Source organism: Babylonia areolata, chromosome 18 (assembly GCF_041734735.1).
Source record: "Babylonia areolata isolate BAREFJ2019XMU chromosome 18, ASM4173473v1, whole genome shotgun sequence".
Classification (NCBI taxonomy): Eukaryota; Metazoa; Mollusca; class Gastropoda; order Neogastropoda; family Buccinidae; genus Babylonia; species Babylonia areolata.
Genome location: NC_134893.1, coordinates 57,394,038 through 57,418,586, shown reverse-complemented (window position 1 = coordinate 57,418,586; position 24,549 = coordinate 57,394,038). Strand labels below are relative to the sequence as shown.

Sequence of the window (24,549 nt, the reverse complement as noted above, 5' to 3'; positions counted from 1 at the left end):
GGTACAGTGTCATTGTCAGGGTCTGGGTTCCAGTCCCAGTCTTCCCCTTTCTCCCAAGTTTGTCTGGAAAATCAAGCTGAGCATCTAGTCGTTCAGATGAGATGATAAACCTAGGTCTTGTGTGCAGCATGCGCCTGGCACACTGAAAAAGAACCTAACCTGTGATGACATAAGTGATGTCCTCTGGCAAAATTCTGCAGAAGAAATCCACTCTGATAGGTACAAGGATATATTCATGCACTCAAGGTCTGACTAAGCACGTTTATATGTGTGGATGTAGTGATACCACCAAGAGAAACTAAAACTCTGAACCTTTCCTTGATTTGTTGCAGTGAGTTCAAAATCCCAGAATGCCATTGAGTGACTTTAATGTAATGATGAATACATATAAAGAATATTGGATTTTTTGCATAAAATGACTTGGTGTGTGTATTTCTGGTAACCTTTTAGATGAAGTGTCACATCAAAGAAGTAAGAAGGGCAAGTTCTGTGTGAACAAACACAAAATGGGGAAAAAATCAGGCCCAGTTGACTGAAAGGTGAAGTGCCTGGCTTTACAGTTTTGTGATGCAAAACCAGTGAGAACCATAGTTAGTACTTACCCTGTGCATAAGGAATGTGTGTTCCAAGATTTGTGCTGGGGGAAAGGTTTGAAGATGGTGTTTTTGGATGCTTGTTGTTAGGTGGCGTCTGGCGGTCGTGGTCCACGCAGAGGACTGGTCTTTGTCTTCAATCTTGACAAGTAAGTCCTACATGTTTTTTATTTTTCATTTTGAATTGCTCGATTCATGAAAGAAAGCAAGACACGTAATTTGGTGTGATTGCGTGTCTGTGTAGATCACTGATGAACACTTTCAGCTGTATGTTGGGAAACCATGAACAATTGCATCTCACCCTTCAAACTGCACACCATGTGCGCTTGCCTGTGCGAGTTTGAGTTCTCACACACAGGTACACACGCATGCACCCCAAAATAGTTGGTGTTCAGTTTAATGTTGGTGTTTGATTCTTCCTTTTCGATACAGCAGAGTGTGCATGTATCATTGCATCAAAATAATCGGGTTATACTAGTTGAAGGATGCACTTTCATTTTCGGAGGTTTGAGATACAGAAAGCAGCAGAGAAGGGAAAACATTTCTTCTGTCAGCAAAATACAATAAAAGGAAAGAATAAATGTGATCGACTCGGCAACCGCTTCAGGGTTTCAGGAGGCTGTTCCAGTACAAAATTGTATCCCCGCCTTCTGGATATTCTGTGCTGGAAATTCCCATCTTTTGTATCACTCTTTGTTTCTTGCATTTTCCTTTTCTTTCTGTTGTCTTTTTCTTATTTTCTGCTTTGCTGGTCCTTTCACCTATATTAAAAAAAAAGAAAAAAAAAAAGGCTAGAATATTTTTCTGGACTTGATAATTGGGCATTCTTACTATGTTACATTCTCTGTTCAGCTATATTCTTTTATATTTGACTTTCTTAATTGTGTATAAGTATTTTCATGTTAGTTTTTTTTTTAATCCTCTAGGGATATTTGAAGGAATGGTCAACATCATATGCGTCTTCTTGGTTAATGTTTATTAATATGACCATACTTAAACCGAAATTTTTATTACCAGGGTTCGATTGTACACAGTGCTTTTTGACTATGTTAAAAGAAATTGTAGAAGGAAAAAAAAAAAAAAAGAAGAGAATTAGTACAATAGATGTTTTAAGAGAATGTTTTTTCTTACATGTGTAGTTATGTTTGCACAGGCCTGAGTTCAAGCTGGATGATTATGTGGAGAAGTTTTCCATCTACGACAAATGGGCTGAGTTTGAGTACAAGTTCAGCGTGCAAGTCAGGTACCAACAGTTTTGGTCACATTTTGTGTGTGTGTGTGTGTGTGTGTGTGTGTGTGAGGGGGAGGGGTGTGGGGAGTGAGAAAAAATGTTTTAATGTTTATGTGCTGACTTGTATAGAATGTTTACCATTGCAGTATTGTTTTTATTTATTTCAAGTTTCCTAAGTGTGTGTGTGTAGGGGGGGGGATGCGGTGTATGAGTGTATGTGTGGGTGGGTGGATTAGTGTGGTGTGTGTGTTTGTGTGGAATTTACTTTTTAATGTTCATTTATTGACACTGTATATTTATTAATCCTTTTGTATGTGGAGTGTGTGTGTGTCTGTGTTAGTGTGGTTTGTGTGTGTGTGTGTGTGTGTGTGTGTGTGTGTGTGTGTGTACATATGAGCACATGTGTGCATATGTGTGTGCAAGTGGAGAAATTCAAGTGTAATTACTACATTTAGCTGAACTAGCTGATTTAGTTGAACTATTTATTTTTTAGATGTTTATACATTGACACTTTATTTATCCTTTAATATGAGGAGTGGTGTGTGTGTGGGTTGTTAGTGTGTGTGTGTGTGTGTGTGTGTGTGTGTGCACGCATGTCTGTGAATGTGTGCAAACATGTTAGCGTTGTTTTCTTTATGGAGTGTATTTGATATGAATGCAAACATAATATTTATTTGAAAGTTTTTTCTTTTGATGGGTTTGGAATTGTGCCGCTGTATGTATGTACGTGAGTATAGCTTTTTATGTGTGAAAGCATTGGATTTTTTTTTTTTTAGTTGACAGAGAACTTCTATGATGTGTTTGTGTCATGTTTGCTTTATTCACTTTGAGAATGTGTGTGTCTGTATGTGTGTGTGTGTGTGTGTATTGTATGTGTGTTTTGTTTGTGTGTGGTTTGTGATTGTGTGTGTGTGTGAAAACGTGTTTCTGGTTGATCAGTGGGGGTTTCCATCAGTGCTGTGGCAAGGCCCGCAAGGAAGTTGTCTATGGTGGCAGTTGATTTGAGGGATAATCTGGTAGCTTCCTCCAGATCCATAAGGAATCTGTCGGGCAGTGTTACTGTGCGATTGCTGTGTGAGTTGTGTGAGAGGAGTAGTAGGTCTTCCTGAGAAAGAGGCAGGGGACTTTGAGGAATAGGACCCAGAGCTAAAAGTGGGGGCTTTGAAGTGGGTCTGGGCAGGGTTTTCAAGAATTTCCCTCGACCCATTGCGGCTGGGAAATTGGGGACAGAGTCAGAGGGGACATCGCTGATGGGTCGAGTCCGTTCGCGGTTCGAAATCAGAAACATCAGTGGTTGGTACCACTGACCTGTGTTTGGGATAACAAACCTCTAGAAGTTGCCGAAGGAGGCGTAGGAGGTAGTGGTGGTCTGGAGTTGACTGGAGGTAGCGGAGGAAGTGAAGGTGGCATGGGGTTGGCGTTGTTGAGAGAGGCAGAGCTAGAGGGCCCAGAGTGATCGCGAATCGATTGCGATCGTGCCTTAATTTTAGCCCGATCTCCGAATCGAGCCACATAATTTTGCGACCTGTTTGAAGACATAATTGGACACAAAACAAACGCCAAAGAATCGATAGACAGATAGAAAATGTGAAAAAACATAGCCGTATGAAGTGCACAGGAACAGGTGTCGAGATGGCTGCCGGAAAAAGAGGGCGCTAGCCAGGGGGACAAAGGGGAGGTTACCTACTTCCGGAAGGTTATCGGCCGTAGTACTTTCGTTTTCTCTGCATAGGCAGATAGTAGTTTGCACAGGACAGGAATGTCAGACCCCTGCACGGTAAGTATGTTATTTAAACGTAATTTTAGATAGAAAATTTCCTTTTTGTGTGCTGCATGTGCATGTGTATGTGCTTTGTGTGTGTGTTTCAGGAGTGCAGGTGTGGCAGGGAAACCAGACAACCCTGTGGCCTACTTCACCTTTGATGATGACTGGTCAGTGTCTGAAACACTTTGTAAATTATTGCTTTGCTGCTCACTACACTAATTTGTGGCTGTGCAGGAAGTTGCCATAGATACTGTTAACATGTACTGTGTTTTATGGACTATACAAGGTGCTTTAGGTAATAAGGCACATCCATCTTCCAATTCTGTTTGAAGATTCTGATCTTAACAGTGCCTAAGGCAGAGCATGTTGTAAGGCAAACATTAAAATTATATAACAAAGATCAGATTTGATCTTTGAGCGTTGAGGAGTTGATCACTGTTGTAACGGTGATCATGTTTGCACCTTGGTCTAAGTCAGTATCTGCCTCCTTGAATCTGGAATTGTTGCTATGGATATTGTCTTTTTTTTCTTTCTTTTTTTTTTTGTAAAAGAATGTTCTCCTTCACATATGTCCTGCCTCAAATGTCTTTGGTGTGATTTGAATGGTTTAGGGAATGGCCTTCGTTTTTATCACCACAAATGTTCAACCTCAGTGAGGTTCTGATTCTGACAGCGTTTTGACAGATTTAAACCATACATTTGTTGCACCGTATTATAAAGTGTATAGGTCAGAGTTAAGGAAAAATGAATATAGTGTGTATGTGTGTGTGTGTGCATTCGTGCTTTCCCCTCTGTGTGTGTGTGCGTGTGTGTGAACGTGTATATTTCTTGTCTGCTTTGTGTCTGACTAATGTTATTGTATAGTGCTTTGAAGGGTTTGAAATCGCTGTATGAAGGTACAGTTGTTGTTGTTGTTGTTGTTATTAAGTGAGTGAGTGCTGGCTATGTGTTTCAGTGATGAGATCGATGTTCCTGTCAGTTGGTACCCCAGCGCCCAGGTGAGTGCAGTTTCTGCTTGTCACCAACCAACCAACCAGTAAACCATCCATCCATCCATTTGTTGTTGTAGCCCGATATCCCAATCGAACCATATAATTTTGTGACCTGGTTCGAGACAAAATTTGACAAAAAACAAGACCGCCAGAGAATCAACAGACAGACAGAAAATACGAAAAAACTTAATCGTATGGAGAGCACAGGAACAGGAGTCATAATGGCTGCCGTCAAAAGAGGGCGCTAGCCAGTGGGACAAAGGGGAGGTTACCTACTTCCGGGAGGTTATCGGCCGTAGTTTCGTTTTCTCTGCATAGGCGGATAGTAGTTTGCACTGGACAGGAATGTCAGACCCCTGCCGGAGTCTGCACTAGGTGGGTCACGGTAAGTATGTTATTTAAACGTAATTTTAGATAGAAAATTTCCTTTGTACAGGCTTGTTTTAATAATAGAAAGAAATAGAGAGAATTTAAAACCTGTTAAACAGAAAGAATGAAGTAATAACAGTAATTCCATCATAGAAGCAAATCACATATGAAGCCAATGTGAAAAATCACTCACCCACATGATCATAGTGGGTAAGGGGTTTGAGGAGAGAGTGTATCATGGAAGAAAGGATGTCACACAATTACTGCAAGAGTAAATTTTGTTTATCACAGTGTGAAACGTACATTGAAAACAGGAATGTTTGACATCAAAATATATCTGTGAAAAAGCCTGCTTTTAAACAAAACTTGATTTCCAACTATCTGAAATGAGGGATAGGTGGGGGCTGGTAAGAATAGAAAATGTTTGTGTGCATACACACGCACACACACACACAGACACACACAGACACATACAGACACACACACACACACAGTCTACTCATGTGTGAACAGTGTTTCCACCTCCAGCACTTCTTTTTCTGGCAATCCTGGTCTATTATCACTTACAGTGAAAAGAACGAACTGTGTGTGTGTGTGTGGTGTGCTTTGAGGTATAGTGTGTGTGCGTGTGCGTGTGTGTGTTTGTGGTGTGGTGGTGGGTGGTGTGTGTGTGTGTGTGTGCATGCGTGCATATGCTTTGGGTTATGCTGCTGGTCAGGCATCTGCTTAGCAGAAGTTTATTGTATATGGATTTGTCAGAACCCAATGACACCTTCTTGAGTAACTGAACTGAACTGAACTCCATGCATGTGTGTGGCAACAACAGTACATCCTGGTGAAGTTTCTGGAGCCACGGCAGGAGACCTTCATGAAGCTGGGCATTGTGGGCATCAAGTTCTTCGGCTTTGTCAAGCAGCAGGTGTTTCCAGAGGATGACAGCAAGGTAAGGGACGAAGCATACTGCCACCTGTGTCATTGATGGGTGGTGGAATTTGTGTGTGCTTTGTTTATTCATTTCTTTGTTTGTTTAATTCTTACTGATTTAATCAATTAAAAAATAATTTTATCTATTTATTCATGTATGTTGGAGAATCGTTTGATTTGATTTTATATAGCCTTCATCACATTAGACATTGCCAGGAATTTTCATAATCTTGAAAATTGATTCTGGAATTCCTAAAATTTTTTGGTGAAAATTACCCATTTTTTAAAATAAAGAATTTGTTCCCCAAGTTAAAAAAAAAATTGGTTGGGGGAGAGGGGGTGGTAACCTGGATTTGAACCCTGGACCCTTCAGATTGAAAGTCCAACGCTCAAACCACTCAGCTGTTGCGTCTGTCATGCAGAAACAAATCAGTGTGTTTCCACACCAGTCATTCACATGTATAACTAATTCTGATTATGGGTGATGAAAAACAAGGCTTCCAAATAGAAAGATAGTAGAAAAACTGTAAACCAGAAAAAGGGGATGGGAAGAGGGGTTTTATGGGGAGGTGGAGGGGGGAGCTATTTTGGAAAGAGATAGCTTTTAAGATGGCCTTAGACCATAGAATTTAAGACAGTCTTAGACCAGAAACGAAACGGTTGAGTGTAGAGGTTTGACAGCGGTGAGAGCGTGACATGTCAGTGGTGTTTTGTCCTTGCAGAGAGCGGTGATGTCCACACCCAGCAAGCAGACAACATGCAGCAGTGCCGACATTGTGCAGAGAGTCCTCACCTTCCTTACCGACCTCTCGATGGACCAGGTGATGATCATGATAACAATGACAGTGACAATAACGATAATAATGATAATAATGATAATAACAATATTTAATGATAATGGTGTTTGTATAGCACATTCCTCTGTACACTAGCAGTCGCCCATTCACACACAGCCATGCCCGAAAATGACTAACCACACTCACAGAAAACAATGTGACAGTTGAAAAAAACATCACATACGTACACCTTGCCCAGTGTGTGGCTGACTTAAAAAAAGTATGTATGTATAATATTATACACATTTTTTTTTTTTTTATATATACATTTTTACAAAATTTTGATAGGTCAGCATTTTACAAGACAAACTCAGATGGCATTTAGAAATGACAACAAAAACACACACACCAGAACAATGCTCCATAGTAGGATTAAGCTTGATTTCAGTATGCTTCAAAGCAAACAACTAGTCTTGGCATAATTTTGCGTTTATGTCTTTATGGTCCTATTTTTGAAATTACTTTTGCATATATCTTTTTAGTTACACTCTGTGTGTGTGTGTGTGTGTGTGTGTTTGTGTGTGCGTACGCGAATGCATGCGCATTGACTGGCTTTCAGGGCAAGAAGAAAGCGAAGCTGACAAGGCAGGATTTCCTGGACTACAGTGGCTTGGAGCTGGAGGTTCTATGTAAACTGTACATCAGCTTCTACGACAGGTAGGAAGAAGTTGTGTGTGTGTGTGTGTGTGTGTGTGTGTGTGTGTGTGTGTGTGTGTGCTCTTTCCCTGTGTCTTTTTCTTTCTGAGGTTTTATTCATATGAGTAAAAGGGAGGTGTAGGGGGGGTGGGGGTTCTGTGTGGGTGAGGGTTTCGGTGGGGGTGAGGGGGGCATGCATGTGTGCATACAGAGTGAGACTACGTCAGCTTCTATGACAGGTTGGGAGGAGTATCTGTCTCTATTCTTTTCGTGCCTGTATCTTTGTTTTAATTGTTAAAGATTTATTGATATTTGAATAGAAGGGAGGCATCTATTGTATTGAATATATTTCTTTTTGTCACACCAGACTTCTTTGTTTGAAATTTGGGCTGCTCTCCCTGGGCAGAGAGCATCGCCACTGTGCAGCAGCATCTTAAAAAAAAAAAAAAATTCTGTCAGCAGGTGTACTTGTTTTACTATCAAAACAGATTTGTCAACAGAACTTGGCCAGGGACAACCCTTTTGTTGCCATGGGTTCATTTATGTACTTTATCAGAAAGGCTAGGTCCCATAGCACCTCTCAAGGTCTAGTCGTGGGTGGGAGTAAAGATCCAGTGTGTGTGTGTGTGTGTGTGATGGATGTGTGCAGTGTATGTGCGTACATGTGTATGTAATCTGTGCGTGCGTGTGATGTATGTGCGTGTGGTTTATGCGTATGGTGCATTTTTGGTATGTGTGTGAGCATGCATATATGCGTGTGCCCATGTACACACAGAAAGGGATGCAAGTTACAAAATACACAAATTATCTCTAAGAGAGAAATTGTTGAGAGACAGGTATGGAGGAAGAGACAGACAGACAGACAGATAGGGATACAAGTTACAAAAGACCAAAATTATCTCTAAAAGAGAAATTGTTGAGTCAGAGGGATGGAGAGAGAGACAGACAGACAGACAGTGACAGTGGAGTGACAGTGTATGTGTTGTGGCACACAGCCCTGAGGAGAAGTGGAAGACGTGTGGTCTGCACCTGATGGAGCTCTTGCATCGCCTGATCCCCTACCTGTCTCTGCAAAACGCCTCCTGCAAGGTAAGTGCTGTGTGGGACTGAGATGCTGACCAAAAAAAAAAAAGATGATGAATTTAAATGAGGCATCTTTAGAATTCATATAAATTTGTAGCGATGTCAGTCTTAGATCACTACAATTAAAATAAATAATCAGCAGAATCATTGCTACAAATGTTTCAAATATTTTCAGTTGTGCAGTATGTGTAACATCTGCAATAGAGCGTGTGTGTGTGTGTGTGTGTGTGTGTGTTGAGAATTTCTGAAGGAATTTCTGAGGGAAAATCAGAAGGATTTAGATTAACTAAAAAAAGAAAAATAGAAGAATGTAAAACACGATGAAACAGTTGTTAATAAATGTGTGTGTGTGTGTGTGTGTGTGTGTGTGTGTGCGTGTGTGTGTGTGTGTGTGTGTGTGTGTGTGTTTGACCTGCAGGAGACGGCAGAGATGCTGTTCCAACACCTGTGTCGTCAGATCGACGACCCCAGCATTGACCACAAGAGCAAGGCCTACAAGCTGGCAGAACAGCTGATTGTAGATGGTATGAAATGTCAGACTTCACACTTTATTAGAACTTCCATACAAAAACTTCCTTATGAGCATGTAAATACCACAAATACATGCACAAAGACATACAAGTACAAAGATATACTGGCATGTGTCTTACACCCCCTTCTCTCCCTACGTGCAAACATACACATGCATACACGCACATGCACTTGCAAAACCTCCTCCACCCCCCAGGTTGCCATTTGAACCAAACACTGACCACTATAAATTTTGTGAAGTTCTACAAGAAAACGTGCCCCAAAATGTAGGCAACCTGCATAATTTAAATCTTTTGCCTTTTTATATGTATCCTTGTTATTTTTTTAACATTCATTAAAATTCCACCTACATTAAGACGCCTGCGCCAGGCCCGTCGTCTACTAGCCAGTCATCACAATTCCTTTCCTTCAGCACTGAATAGTTATTTCGTTGCTTTGGCCTGTCATGGAATAGACAAGCCTGCTATGTTGCCTCAAGTTTTCCCTCATCTTTTTAGCATTGTATAGTTCTTGCTATTCTGCTGCTTTCCATGTCAGTACTGATGTTTGATTTGATCTCACTTGCTTATTAACCTGGAATGGGTATCTTTTCTTCTACTCATTCAGTGTGATCAGGTCCCTTTCCTTTCCTCTTTCTGGCTAAACGCGCGGGTTTGTCTCGGTCTCCACCCGGGATTGATGGGTATAACTTGATTGTTTGTCATATTTTTTTTACCAGAAAACATCAAAAAAGAAAAACAAACAACAACAAAACCACCACCACCACCAAAACACAGAAATATGTCCTCCAAAAATGTTTCTTAAGCCCTTTCTCTGCTGACACATTTTGCTTAGCTGTATGCTGAGAAAATGTCCAGAAAATGGAAACAGATTATACAAGTGATATTCAGTGATATCTCCCAAACATTTAAAGTTGAAGAGAAACAAGGATATATCACCATGCAGCATGCCTTCTATCAGCTCGGTCAGAAATGATAATCTTTCTACAGTGCAACTTACACACACACACACACACACACACACACCACACACACACACACAACACACACACTCGCACACACACACTCGCGCACACACACACACACACACACACTCTCGCACACACGCTCGCACACACACACACACACACACACACACACAACACAACACATGAATTTGTCACAAAATGAAAGCAGTGTCAGACAGAAGACAAGGATGATGAAGCTGACACACTGTGGTACCAGGTGTGGTATACTGTGCAGGAGCGTCCCTGTTCTTCCCCTGCAAAGACTCCAAGCGCCAGCGCCTCTTCTCCATGATGAACAATGTGGACGTGAGTGGGTGTTTTGTGCCTGTGTGTGGTCCGGCCACTTTGTGTCACAGGACTGAGGAAGGTTGCAGAATGGTTAAGATGCTCATCTGCCAGTACAGAGTTCCCTGAGGGTCTGGGTTCGAATCTTGCTCTTGCCCTTTCTCAGATGATTTAATTCATGTAAAAGCCAAATCCCCTAACAGGAGGTGATAACTAGATTTGCATATATTACCTCCACTGTCTGTGACTGTTCATTTCTTTCACAAATGAACAACCTAGTTACATAAATTAATGTGTGAGAAAGAGAGGGGGCAGTGGGGGGTGAAGAAGAAAGGAGAGAGAAGGGAGTGCAGACATGACTGGCTGTGTTGCTTGCAGATAGTGTTAGTGTGTGTGTGTGCGCGCGCGCGTGTGTGTATGTGTGTGTGAGAGACAGAGACAGAGAGAGAGGAGGGGTGGGGGGATAAAGAAGAAAGTAGAGGAAGCTCAGTACAGACATGACTCTGTGTGTGTGTGTGTGTGTGTGTGTGTGTGTGTGTGTGTGTGTGTGAGAGAGAGAGAGAGAATAAAGAAAGTAGAGTAAGAACTCAATACAGAAATGACTGGCTGTGTGAATGTTGAGTGCAGAGTGTGTGTGTGAGAGAGAGAGAGAGAGAGAGAGAGAGAGAATAAAGAATGTAGAGTAAGAACTCAATACAGAAATGACTGGCTGTGTGAATGTTGAGTGCAGATTGTGTATGTGTGTGTGTGAGAGGGAGAAAGAAGAACAGAAACAGAGAGTGAGGGGGGGGGGGGGAGAGAGAGAAAGAAGAAAGGAGAAACAGGGCAGCACAAAAGTGACTGGCTGTGCTGTGTTGTGTGCAGAAGCTGTCGACGGCGCCCTCAGTGTCTCTGGTGTTCCAGTCCCTGTGCCAGTTCTTCAGCACTGTGGACCCACATGGCCTGCTGGACTTGCCAAAAGTCCCGACAGAGGTTAGTGGGATTTTTAGAATTATTTTTTTGTTATCTCTTGGTGTGTGTGTGTGTGTGTGTGTGTGTGTGTGTGTGTGTACATTGAACATATTTTGTGCTTTTTTGATTTTTTCATTATATATATTAGTGTGTGTGTGCTTTTCTTTTTTTTTTTTTTTTGTTCTTTATGCCTTCATATGCATTTGTTTGCTGTTATACAGTTATTGAATATGTATTTTTCCATGTAAGGTGCATAGAGCTCATTTTATTGGGAGTTTGCTCCAAGTAAATACTTATCGCATTATTATTATTATTTTATGTGTGTGTGTGTATGCATGCGAATGCGTGCGCATGTGTGTGTGTGTGTGTGTGTGTGTGTGTGTGTGTGTGCAACATGTTTTGTGCTACTTTGATTCAGTTTTTCTTGTTTGCAATATGTAGTATTGTCTTGATGTATTTAGTTATGTGAGAGTGTGTATTTGTGTTTTTTTTCTTTTTTTCTTTCCATTTGATTGTATGCTGTTATGCACTATTGTATATGTATTATTCAGAGATGCCAACTGTAACGATTTTGCCGTATTTTTTTATGCTCGATCGCAATTTGTTCCAATGTTAAGCCAACATCAAAATAGTTCCGGCAAGTTCATTTTGGACAACATAGCATGATCACATGCTTTCCTGTCGTAACATTACCCAGACGCTCTAGCCCAATAAATCACGAGGCCAGGGCAGTCACTACTAACCTTGGTCTCACATGAGGATGCTCTGCTAGTTGCGTGTTTGTTAACATTGAAACAGCATTGAGTGGACCAGTCAGCTTAATCGTTTGCCTGAACAAGAGAGAATGTAGCTTAATCAAGTTGTGTTTCAGTCAAACAGCGTCTGTGCTGTTTGCTGATGTGGCTTGGAGTCCAAGTGTTCCTACCAAATTCAAAATGTTCTTACAAAATTTCCTGATTGTTCCTAGAAATACTTGAAAGGGGGTGGCATTGTTCCAAGAAACACTTGAAAGGGGGTGGCGTTGTTCCTAGAAACACTTGAAAGGGGGTGGTATTTCTTGATTGTTCCATATTAGGCGCTTAGAGCCTATTGTATGGGGAGTTAGCATCATATAAGTACTATATAGTATTATTATTTTATGTTTGTGTGTGTGTGTGTGTGTGTGACCAGACCTTTGATCCGGGGCGTGTGCTGGAGGTGATGCGGACGCTGGTGGTGGTGGCGGGGCAGGAGCTGGCGGTGGCGGTGTCCCGGGACGAGGATCGCCTGGAGATCACCCACCTCATCCGCCTCATCTCCGCCCTCCAGACCTCCCTCCTTGTCTGGTGCTGGCAGCAGCTGCTCGACCCGGACACCCCTGAGCGGCTTCGCGCCACTGCCTGCCACATGCTGGTGACCTGTGAGTTGCTGAGGATCCCCCCTAAGGGGATGCTGGGGTCTTTCAGTATAGATAGTGCCCCTGCCTTCTGGAAATTCTGTGCTAGAAATTTCCTCTTTTCTGTCACTCTCTTTGTTTCTGCCTTTTTTCTTTCTTCACTGTTGTCTCCTTTTTCTGCCTTCTTAGTCCATTCCCCATTCTTTTTTGAACCAAGCCTTGACACTTTTTTCTCTTTTCAGACTCACGTACACATGTTTATTGTCGGCTGTTTTCAGACTCGTGTTCACCTTTTTCTTGATGGCATCCGTGTTTCAGTCTCATGTACACATGTTACTGACGGTGTGGGTACAGATTTGTTCGTGCAACAACTTGCACTCTGTTTCAGGCTCATGTACTCTGGTTATTGACTGTACCAGTGTTTTCAGACTTGGGTGCACCTGCTTATTGACTGTACCTGTATTTTGGACTCATTTACACCTGCTATTAATTAACTGCACCTGTGTTCAGACTCGTCCCATGTGTCGGTGAAGGCGGTGGAAGCATGTCAGCTGCTGAAGAAGAAAGAGAAGAGCAAACTGGAGGAGTACGTGAAGAACCTGAGTCCTGCCTTCCTCTCATCCATTGTCAGACAACTGGTGAGTAAACAAATAAATATAGATATAAATAAATTGATGGACTGTGTGCTGTTTAAAATTTTTATTTTTTGGGGACAATTTATTGACCTATTCGTTTACTTGGTTGTGTAAAAATATCAAATAGAAATTATTTTTTTTACAAATTACAACTATATATTTACAAGTATTTCATAATTATAGATCAGTACAATAAAAACAAGATTAAAACGCGCACACACATGTGCACATACTTTTTCAGCACCATCCATCCAAACACATACACTGGTGAACACATGCACTGGCAAACAGACACTCTATACAGTCCAGCCATGCCCCTCAGGACACATACTTGTTCAGCAGTTCCACTGACCCAGGAAGAAAGTTGTACTTATTCCATGACGTTTTACTCTGAATAGATCGGTACCGCCTGCCAGATGGGAGGGCCTCGTGATAGGCGCAACAGCTGAGTGGACTTTCAATCTGAGGGTCCTTGGTTTGAATCCTGGTCACAGCACCTCTTGGGTAAAGGGTGCCTGAACCCCCATTGTGTGTATGTGCATGCAGGAGATCAGATACTTGCGTTAAAAATCCTGTAATCCATGTCAGCGTTAAATGGGTTATGGAAACGAGAACATACCATGCAACCCCCTGGAAACGGAGTATGACTGCCTATGTGGCGGGGGTAAAAATAGTCACATGCGTATAAAGCCCTCTCATGCACATGAGTGAACATGGGATTCGCAGCCCATGAACGAAAAGGAGGAAAAGGAAAAGGAAAAAAACAGAAGGGTCTCATAGTATGACACACACTGAGGCCACAGCGTCTTCACTCCTTCAGCGTCAGTGCTCTGACTGCTGGGCTGTTGTGCAGGTGCTGATCCTGATGTTCATGGTGGACAGCATGGACTCAAACTCCCGGGTCGCGGTGCTGCAGAGCTTCTACACCCTCTTCCAGGAACTGACCTCGATGGAGGAGACCGCTCCCTCTCTCTTCCCTGAGGTCAGTTGGCCAACTGGACTGAAAGCTTATGGCGTGTTGGTGTGCAGACTTTTGCAGTACAACATTCTGTGTGATGTGGGGGTGTTTGGTGTGTGGGTGTGGATGGTGTGTGTTTGTGTGGAGGGTGTTTGTGTGTGTGTGTGTGTGTGTGTTGTCTTCAGTTTAACGTCTTTCCACTTGAAGTGATATTAGTGTGTGTGTGTGTGTGTGTGTGTGTGTGTGTGTATTTGTGCTGCTCCCCCTTCCCTGAGGTCAGTAGGCCAACTGGACTGAGAGCTTATGGTGTGGTGGTGGTGTGGATTGTTTGTTTGCGGTACAGCATTTTGTGTGATGTGGGGTGTGTGGGGATGTTTGGTGTGGCGGGTGTGTTTGTGGAGGGTATGTATATTTGTGTGTGTATATGTGTGTGTGAGCGCATGCTTGTGTGTGTGTGTGTGTGTGTGTGTTTGGCGTATGGGTGTGGGCATGTTTGTGTTTAGGTGTTGTAAGTGGTGTTGGTATGTGTGTGTGTGTGTGTGTGTGTGTGGAAGGTGTGTGTGTGTGGAGGGTGTGTGTGTATGTGTGTCGGTGTGTGGTGCGGTTGTGTGGGTACTATTGCTCACTTTTTTTTCTTTTTTTTTAACAACTGTGGTGTGGTGTCAGAAAAAAACGACAACTATAACAAAAAGCAGGCTGTGTCGATCTATGGAAAAAACAAGGGATGTATTGAAGTTAACGTGTGCAACAGATGACGAGCGACAGCTGGTTTGACATGAAGAACGAGGACATAGTGCTGCGCACGTGGGACGTGGAGTCCCCCCACAACTACGACAACAACTCCTCCATCACGCAGGTCAGTCAGTGTCACTGACATTCTGGTCAGCGTGTGGTTTGATACCTTTTCACTGCTGTCACATTTTTGTTAAGTTGTGTGCTGAGAAAATGTCTAGAAAAATGAAAAAAAAAAAAATCAGACTTTTTTCTTTTCTTTTTGTACTCCACATGTCTTATTCATTGGCCACTACCCTTCTGAAAAACAAAACAAAACATCAACAACAAAACAAAACAAAAACACTGCCATTTTCATTTGCTTGTTTCTGTTTTTTCTCTCCATTTTTTCCACCTTTTTGTTTTTTTAATCTGTCCCTTGACATTTCACTCTCTCCTCAGTCTTCATTTCATACACAATGCATAGTATATCAAAATTCAGAATTATACCAGCGGCCGTGGCGAAGTGGTTAGCGTCGCGGACTGACGGCTGGGAGGACGCGGGTTCGAATCCCAGCGGAGGTGGGTTTTTCGGCCCGTGGCCGGCTCCTACCCAGAGTTGAGTGTGCTGTGGGCTTAAATGGGGAGACTGGGACCACACAGTCGAGTGTCATCCACTTCAAGGATGCGTCTTTGGGTGTGTTGCTCTAATTACCTGACCAACACTGCAAGTGTCTGTATCTCTCGGGCCTGGTTAACGCCGGGATATCATTATGACAGGAAGCGTAGAGTACTGCCTTGTCACGCAGTCCCAAACCAAAATGGACCTCCATAGCAATATCGTCATCATCATCGTCATCCTCCTCCTCCTTCATCGTCATCAATATAAAAAACAACAACAAAATAGTCTCAAAGTCTGTGGCCTTTCATGCCCTGCTCTCATGGTGACAGTTTCGATGCCCCTCCACTTCCGTGCTTGGGGTGAGTCCTGACAATGTCGTCAGTGTCGGCAGATTCATGGGGGGCTGTTGTTTGACGGACGTGGTGGCGGTCTCAACTCTGGGAGAGACGCTTACTCAGTCTGGCTCCGCGACTAAGCCATTATTGTCGTTAGTAGGGGGCTTAGTAGGTGGTGTCCTAAGTATGTTAAAACAGAACAGGCACCACTGAACACCACTGAAGTGACTCAGCAGCAGTGCAGGGTCTCCTCTGGTGTGTGGCCTCCAGGCGACCTAACATCGATGGTTCCCTGTGGACTGCCGACGCTGGAACTGCGATGGACGAACCCGGGTGTGGCCGTGTACGTGGGAATCTAAATGAGCAGCGTGGGAGTAATGCCACTGAAACGGTGCAGATGATGGGGCAGCAAAAAAAAAAAAAAAAAAATTCAGAATTATACCTTCCAAATTATTATTTAAAAAAAAAATAAATAAATAAAAAACATAAATCACTGTGCTGCGTTCCAACTATCAACACTCTCAGAAATGATTTTTGTATCTGTAGAAATAATGATCGTAATGCAGTACAACTTACACACAACACACAGACACACCCACACACACCAACAACCCCTGCCTCATACACACACGCATATACACAACACTACTAACTACACACACACACACAGACACACACACATTCACATACGATCATAACATGCTCACATCAGTTTATTCACAAGGCGTACAGTGAGAAAGAGACAACGGAGAGAGAGAGAGAAGGAGAGATAGAGAAAAAGCTCATGTCACACACCCAAACTCCATGGTGGTATAAGAGGTATATGGGTTGAATTTGGAAAAATAAATATTGCCTAATAGTCTGTAAATTATTGTAAGAAAATTTTGTGCAGTACTGTTCACTTACATGTTACTGGTGTTGCCATTTTTCATGCCACCTTTGTGGTGTTTGTACTTGGTTTATTTTACAGGTGTTCTCCAGTCCTGGTGCTACCAAGTTCATCATTGACTTTGATCCCAGATGTGAAACTGAGAGGAGGTATGTACTTCGTGAACGTTTTTTTCTCTTTTAAAAAGATATTTATGTTTCTGTTTTTTCTTGTTCTGTATTGGGATGGGAGGTTGTTTTTGTGAGTGTACTGTGTGCATGTGTGCTTATGTGATGTGTGCATACGTGTGTGTGTGTATGTGTGTGTGTAAGTATATGGCATATATAGGCTGGATAAAGACAGTTGTCTACACAGACATGCATGAAGAAAACTTTAATTTCGTATATTGTTAGCATACACCATGTACCATGAGATACCTGTGTCCACTGGGCCCAAGGGAGTGACTTTTTTTCTTTTTTCTTTTTATGGCCCTTTAATTTTCCATGCCGAGTCGAATCGAGTACACAGAATGTAAGAATACAATAAACACAAGCCGCATGCAACAAAATCAGGCCAAAAGGATACGCTGAATAGCCGAAAAAAGCGTAAGACGAGACAGAGCGTAAACCTGACAAGATGGCGTGGAGAGCCTTGGCCAAAGGAATGATTAAGCGCTTATAGTTTTTAGAGACGTTTGATTTGCTGAGAGCGGGTGGGCCCGTCTTTTCACTGTTAGCCGCACGAAATTTGGCCAAGCAGAGCAAACCAATAGGCCTAGTTTGCATCAGTTTGACATGGTACAGTATATGACACCAAACATGGAGTATAATACAAACTCCTCCTTTCAATGATATCATTATAAAAAGCAAAATAATTGAGTGCTTGAGAAAACAAAGTAGTAAATCAGTTACCCATCACTGTTCCTCTTCCACCTAACCTCCCTTATGGCAAATGATTTTATGTTTGGAATTAAACCAGAATTAATTTTTGATGCTCACCTTTTCCCCCTTTCTTATGGAAACAGAAGACGTAAGGGCCTGGATTTATTACTGACTCCTTTTTTGCAAATCCTGCATTATCGGGTAAAGCCATGTGGCATCCAGTTTTTGATTTGATTTTTAAAAATTTTACTATTTACATTTTTATATATATATTTTTTTTTATTAAGAGTACCATTTACACCCCCACCCCCCACCTTACATGGATTTACTATGCCGTGTTACTGGAACCACAGGTACGACTACCTGGAGTTCACGGACGCCAAGGGGGTGAAGGTGCGCTACGACCAGAAGGTGGGCACCAACAAGTGGCCCAAACAGGTGCACTTCGCCGGCCCTCACCTTCACTTCATCTTCCGCTCGGACAGCAGCAACACCGAGTGGGGCTACAAGTTCAAGGTAAGGGCGCTGGTAGTTGACGATGACACAGAGAGAAAGAGAACAAGAACAAGAACAAAATTTTATTCCATAGGCCCTCCGGCCCCTAGAAACAAAAAGAACAATGTAGAATGCCTATTAAGGAAAAACGAAAACATGAAACAAGCCATGTATGCAGGAAAGTGGAATTTCCTAAACCTACAGATTTTCATTCAGTTATTTTCACAACTGACAGCCAGTACAGAGGGCATTACTCATCTATATTACCTACGAAATTGTTTCGAATTTTCAGTGCATAAAAGATATAAATTCCTAGAGACAGAGAGAGAGAGAGAGACTCAGAACTCAAGATGTTTTATTCAAGAATTAAGGTTTTAGGGCATGGACTATTCTTCCAGTCTGTCCTTGCTAATCTGCATTCATAGCAAATAGTGCACACATATATGGAGGCAGAAAAAGAAAATCTGTGCAGGACAGGCATGATGAAGGGAGAAAGAGTGAGAGAATGAGTGAGAGAGTGAGTGTATCTCTGTGTGAGCATGTGTGTACGTGCACATGTGTGTATGTCTGTGCGTGTGTGTTTTCATATGTGTGTTGATGTATGTTGATAAAACGAAAAAATAGATTATGCTGTTTTCCTTGCAGTGATAAGCAGATTGCTTAAAAATAAGAAAAAGATATCTTGTTCGTATTGAAAAGATATAAAAAAAAATTGTATAAAATTATATCTCATGCTTTTTTCACGAATTAAACATATTGCCTCTTAATGTGATTGCATTGGAATTGTCTTTTTATTGTGTTAAGAAATGTAATTCTCAGATGTTGTTGCAGCTTGTTGTGGAAGTTAAAAGAAATACAAGAAGAATGTTTGTTTGATTTTGAAGTGTTCAGTGTTCCCACCTTAGCTGTCAGGATTCTGACAAAGGGATATAACTGATGAAACAGGTGACGGCCAAAGGCAGCCCTGATGTCCCCCTGTCGTGGGCCTATGACTTGCAGCTGGGGCTGACCCGGCTATTTGGGTGTCTGTGTGGAGCCACGCTGGCTGCCAATCCAGGTGGGTGTGTCGGGTTCAGTTTCAGTTTCTTCTTCTTCTTCGTTTGTGGGCTGCAACTCAGTGGAGTGATGGCCTAGAGGTAACGCGTCCGCCTTGGAAGCGAGAGAATCTGAGTGCGCTGGTTCGAATCACGGTTCAGCCGCCGATATTTTCTCCCCCTCCACTAGACCTTGAGTGGTGGTCTGGACGCTAGTCATTCGGATGAGACGATAAATCGAGGTCCCGTGTGCAGCATGCATTTAGCGCAAGTAAAAGAACCCACGGCAACGAAAGGGTTGTTCCTGGCAAAATTCTGTAGAAAAATCCACTTCAATAGGAAAGACAAATAAAACTACACGCAGGAAAAAAATACAAAAAAATGGGTGGCACTGTAGTGTAGCAACGCACTCTCCCTGGGGAGAGCAGCCTGAATTTCACACAGAGAAATCTGATGTGATAAAAATAAATACAAACAAACAAACAAACAAACTCCCATGTTCACTCGTATGTACACGAGTGGGCTTTTATGTGTATGACTGTTTTTACCCCGCCATGCAGGCAGCCATACTCTGTTTTCGGGGGTAGTTTCAGTTTCAAGGAGGTGACAAAGTTTGCAGACTCGATGGATGCTACACCACATGTCAGAAAAAGACAAAAAAAACAGATGCCTGATCTTCACATAACCCAGCAGATTGATCAAGCCTTGAGATTACAGTGACACTAATCATAAAAAATAATGAAACAAGAAAGAGAAGAATATTAAGATTTTCTTGACTGTTCAAGTTTACATTTGGCAAATTGTGAAATGTTAGAGCTTCTACCAGTTTGGCCCCATACCTTATTGTTTGTGAAGACAATGATTGTGTGTTTTGCTGTTGTTTTTGAAGAAGATGATTGTGTGTTTGTTGTTTGTGAAGAAGATGATTGTGTGTGCTGTAATTGTTTGTGAAGATGATGATTGCGTATGCTGTTGTTTGCAAAGACATTGATTGATTGTGTTGTTTGTGAAGAAGATGATAGTGTGTGTTATTATTATTTGTGAAAATGATGATTGTGTGTGTTGTTATTAAACGTTTGGAATGTGATGATTGTGTGCATTACTGTTTGTGAAGACAGTGGTTGTGTGCTGTGCAGTGATGCCTGGGGACAGCCTTCACCTGCTGGACGACTCAGCAGAGCAGGACGTGCTGCGCAGCGAGCTGTGGACCACGCTGTTCCGTGGGGGATACATGATGGGCAAGCTGCAGCGCTCCCTGTCTGGAAAGTTTGTGAGTGGCTGGGGAAAAGCATGGGTGGGAATATTTCTGCGCTGTATTGATTTTCATATTGCTATTTGGCCTTAAACATTTTTTTTTCCTTTTTTTTTTTATATACTTTTGGTATTATGACATGCACTTAAGTTTTAACTCACTCAGTACGGCCAGTCCTCTCTTCTCCTCTACACAGACCCCTCGGATGTCCAGTGGGTGTCTGAATGACCCAACCTTTAGCTTCCGTCGTAAGAATTGTGGTATTCTTTGTCAACATTCACCTCTTCAGTATAAGAGCCTTCCTCTTGCAATATTTTGATGGTGGTAATTGGGGTGAAACGCTGTTAACGTCGTCTCTTTCGCCGTTTGTATGGAGTGAGTTAAAGGCCATTGGACCCTTGCCACAAATGTTTTCCGTGTTACAAAAATCAGTCACCCCCGCCCATGGGAAAGTAAAGACTTCTGATAAGTTGAAAATCTTGTGGGTCCCAACAGAGAAGTCTGAATGAAGAATGGTGACCGACCTCCCGACCTGTATAGGCTTAATGTTATCTCATTGAAGTTGACAGCCCTTTTACGGACGGGCATGCCTATCAGCAGCAGTTAGGGGGTTAAGCTGACCCTCTGTCTGTCACGGTTGCAGGAGACAGATGAGTGCACAGCCGCCCTGCTGTTGCTGAATGAGCTGATCAGCCAACCAGACAATGACGGTGATGACGACATCAAAGCCATGGCCCAGAAACTGAAAGAAAAGTGAGTTATGGCCTGTCAGCACAGGATCTCACCATGACGGCGTGGTCAGAAAGAAAGAACAGTTGTGTTGAATGAAGTGTGTGTTGATGTGATCATGTGTGTTGATGAAGTGGGTGTGTGTTGATGAAGTGTGTCTTGATTTGATCAGGTGTGTTGATAAATTGTGTTGATGTGATCAGGTGTGTTGATGAATTGTGTTGATGTGATCAGGTGTGTTAATGAAGTGTGTGTTGATGTGATCAGGCATGTTAATGAAGTGTGTGTTGATGTGATCAGGTGTGTTGATGAAGTGTGTTGATGTGATCAGGTGTGTTGATGAAGTGTGTGTTGATGTGTTCAGGTGTGTTGATGAAGTTTGTGTTGATGTGTTCACATGTGTTAATGAAGTGTGTTGATGTGATCAGGTGTGTTGATGAAGTGTGTGTTGATGTGATCTGGTGTGTTGATGAAGGTGTGTTGATGTGATAAGGCGTGTTAATGAAGTATGTGTTCATGTGATAAGGCGGGTTAATGAAGTGTGTGTCGATATGATCAGGCGTGTTGATGAAGTGTGTGTTGATGTGATCAGGTGTGTTGATGAAGTTTGTGTTGATTTGATCAGGTGTGTTAATGAAATGTGTGTGTTGATGTGATCAGGTGTGTTGATGAAGTGTGTGTGTTGATTTGATCAGGTGTGTTCATGAAGTGTGTGTTGATGTGATCAGGTGTGTTGATGAAGTCTGTGTTGCGAGGTGTGAAGTAGATTGTATGTTTACATCGCGGCAAAGCTGCTCTGAAGGCTACCTAGCTTTGACTCAAGAGAACCTTGCCACTCTTGGTGCGAAGTGGATAAAAGAAGAGCAACTTCCATGTGTGTCTCATGAGAATCTTGCCAAACTAGCGTGTAAGAAAGGTGCCTCAGGTGTGTTGATTTAATGTGTGTTGATTTGATAAGGTGTGTGATTGATGAAGTGTGTTGATGTGATCAGGCGTGTTGAAGTGTGTGTTGATGTGATCAGATGTGTTGATGATGCGTGTGTTGATGTGATCAGGCGTGTTAAGTGTGTCGATGTGATCAGGTGTATTAATGAAATATGTTGATGTGATCAGGTGTGTTGATGAAGTGTGTGTTGATGTGATCAGGTGAGTTTATGAAGTGTGTGTCTGTTGATGTGATCAGGTGTGTTGATTAATTGTGTTGATGTGATCAGGTGTGTTAATGAAATGTGTTGATGTGATTAGGTGTGTTGATTAATTGTGTTGATGTGATCAGGTGTGTTGATGAAGTGTGTGTTGATGTGATCAGGCGTGTTGATTAATTGTGTTGATGTGATCAGGTGTGTTGATGAAGTGTGTGTTGATGTGATCAGGTGTGTTGATGAAGTGTGTGTTGACGTGATCAGGTGTGTTGATGAAGTGTGTGTTGATGTGATCAGGCGTGTTGAAGTGTGTGTTGACGTGATCAAGTGTGTTGATGAAGTGTGTGTTGACGTGATCAGGTGTGTTGATGAAGTGTGTTGATGTGATCAGGCGTGTTGAAGTGTGTGTCTGTTGATGTGATCAGGTGTGTTGATGAAGTGTGTTGATGTGATCAGGCATGTTGAAGTGTGTGTCTGTTGATGTGATCAGGTGTGTTGATGAAGTGCGTGTTGATGTGATCAGGTGTGTTGATGAAGTGTGTTGATGTGATCAGGCATGTTGAAGTGTGTGTCTGTTGATGTGATCAGGCGTGTTGATGAAGTGTGTGTTGATGTGATCAGGTGTGTTGATGAAGTGCGTGTTGTTGTGGTCAGGTGTGTTGATGAAGTGTGTGTTGATGTGATCAGGTGTGTTGATGAAATGTGTGTTGTGATCAGGTGTGTTGATGAAGTGTGTGTTGATGTGATCAGGCCTGTTGATGAAGTGCGTGTTGTTGTGGTCAGGTGTGTTGATGTGATCAGTTGTATTGATGTGATCAGGTGTGTTGATGAAGCATGTGTTAATGTGATCAGGTGTGTTGATGAAGCATATGTTGATGTGGTCAGGTGTGTTGATGAAGCATGTGTTGATGTGGTCAGACATGTTGATGAAGCTTGTGTTGATGTGGTCAGGTGTCTGGAGCACAAGCCGAAGACAGCGGTGGGTGGGGAGGATGTGGATGCCGCCGTCTGGGCGGTGTTTGCTGCCCTTGTCTGGCACACGCAGCAGCTGCGTCAGGACATGGATAAATTCAGTGAGGGCCTTTCATTCATACTCTGTGTGTGTGTGTGTGTGTGTGTGTTTGTGCATGTGTGTGTGTCTGTGAGTGTGTGTGTGTGTCTGTGATTATGTTTTGGATCTTTTTACAGTTCCATGTTTGCATCCATCTGGACATCTCAGATTGCTGTGCAGTTATTTTATTTTATTTTTTTGTTTTGTTACTCTTAAAGAATTTGGCTATCTTTCTCTTCTCTTAACAGTTGTTACATGTAGCTGCTGTCATCAAAGTGAAATCTACTGACAGCATACAGACTGCTGTTTTTTCTTTCTTTTTCTTTTCTATCTTTAATTTACAGAGTCAGTCAGTATCACTGGTGTGTGTCAGATTGTTTTTAAAGATTGCATCATTGAATGACCCAGGTGCAGATATTTTTGAAGTGCCATCACGTATGGAATTTCCAAACTTAGGTAGGTTAATCAAGAACTTTGTGTGTGTGTGTGTGTGTGTGTGTGTGTGTGTGAGATGTTTATGTGTGTTTGTGTGTGTGTGTGCTGTATGCGTGTGTGTTGTGTGTATGTGTGTGTGTGTGTACATGTGCATGTGTGCATGCATATATATATTTGTGTATGGTGTGTGTGTTTGTGGTTGTGTGTGTGTGTTTGCATGAGTGTGTGTGCGTGTGTGCGTATGTGTGTGTGTTTGTGGTTGTGTGTGTGTGCAGCCAAGAACCCAGAGACAGGTGTTGTGACAGAGGGTCTCCTGCAGGCCTACACCACAGCGGAGTCCCTTCGCATGGGACTGGTGAGTGCCCTGTGTGTGTGTGTGTGTGTGTGTGTGTGTGTGTGTCTGTCTGTGTGTAGCCCCATGCTCAACCCTCAGGTCTTGTCTGTCTGTGGCCCCATGCTCAACCCTCAAGTCTGTCTGTCTGTCTGTCTGTGGCCCCATGCTCAACCCTCAGGTCTGTCTGTCTGTCTGTGGCCCTATGCTGAACCCTCAGGTCTGTCTGTCTGTCTGTGGCCCCATGCTCAACCCTCAGGTCTGTCTGTCTGTGGCCCCATGCTCAACCCTCAGGTCTGTCTGTCTGTCTGTGGCCCCATGCTCAACCCTCAGGTCTGTCTGTCTGTCTGTGCCCCCATGCTCAACCCTCAGGTCTGTCTGTCTGTGGCCCCATGCTGAACCCTCAGGTCTGTCTGTCTGTCTGTGGCCCCATGCTCAACCCTCAGGTCTGTCTGTCTGTCTGTGGCCCCATGCTCAACCCTCAGGTCTGTCT

General features: G+C 42.7%; 1 protein-coding gene across 5 annotated transcripts in view; it reads left to right on the top strand.

Annotated features, from left to right (window-relative positions):
• The window catches only part of LOC143292940 (zinc finger ZZ-type and EF-hand domain-containing protein 1-like), a 92,058-nt gene that overhangs the window by 18,567 nt on the left and 48,942 nt on the right, over window positions 1-24,549 (top strand). For all 5 annotated transcript variants that reach the window (XM_076603649.1, XM_076603645.1, XM_076603647.1 and 2 more), the window contains exons 18-39: window positions 684-742; window positions 1,747-1,836; window positions 3,694-3,756; window positions 4,545-4,587; window positions 5,777-5,893; window positions 6,597-6,695; window positions 7,270-7,367; window positions 8,342-8,435; window positions 8,848-8,953; window positions 10,202-10,272; window positions 11,116-11,223; window positions 12,373-12,601; window positions 13,088-13,215; window positions 14,066-14,194; window positions 14,922-15,026; window positions 16,809-16,876; window positions 17,941-18,103; window positions 19,028-19,139; window positions 20,253-20,386; window positions 21,012-21,121; window positions 23,191-23,312; window positions 24,001-24,080. In XM_076603649.1, the coding sequence (XP_076459764.1) occupies window positions 684-742; window positions 1,747-1,836; window positions 3,694-3,756; window positions 4,545-4,587; window positions 5,777-5,893; window positions 6,597-6,695; window positions 7,270-7,367; window positions 8,342-8,435; window positions 8,848-8,953; window positions 10,202-10,272; window positions 11,116-11,223; window positions 12,373-12,601; window positions 13,088-13,215; window positions 14,066-14,194; window positions 14,922-15,026; window positions 16,809-16,876; window positions 17,941-18,103; window positions 19,028-19,139; window positions 20,253-20,386; window positions 21,012-21,121; window positions 23,191-23,312; window positions 24,001-24,080 (2,328 nt within the window). The remainder of the gene's footprint in view (window positions 1-683; window positions 743-1,746; window positions 1,837-3,693; window positions 3,757-4,544; window positions 4,588-5,776; window positions 5,894-6,596; window positions 6,696-7,269; window positions 7,368-8,341; window positions 8,436-8,847; window positions 8,954-10,201; window positions 10,273-11,115; window positions 11,224-12,372; window positions 12,602-13,087; window positions 13,216-14,065; window positions 14,195-14,921; window positions 15,027-16,808; window positions 16,877-17,940; window positions 18,104-19,027; window positions 19,140-20,252; window positions 20,387-21,011; window positions 21,122-23,190; window positions 23,313-24,000; window positions 24,081-24,549) is intronic.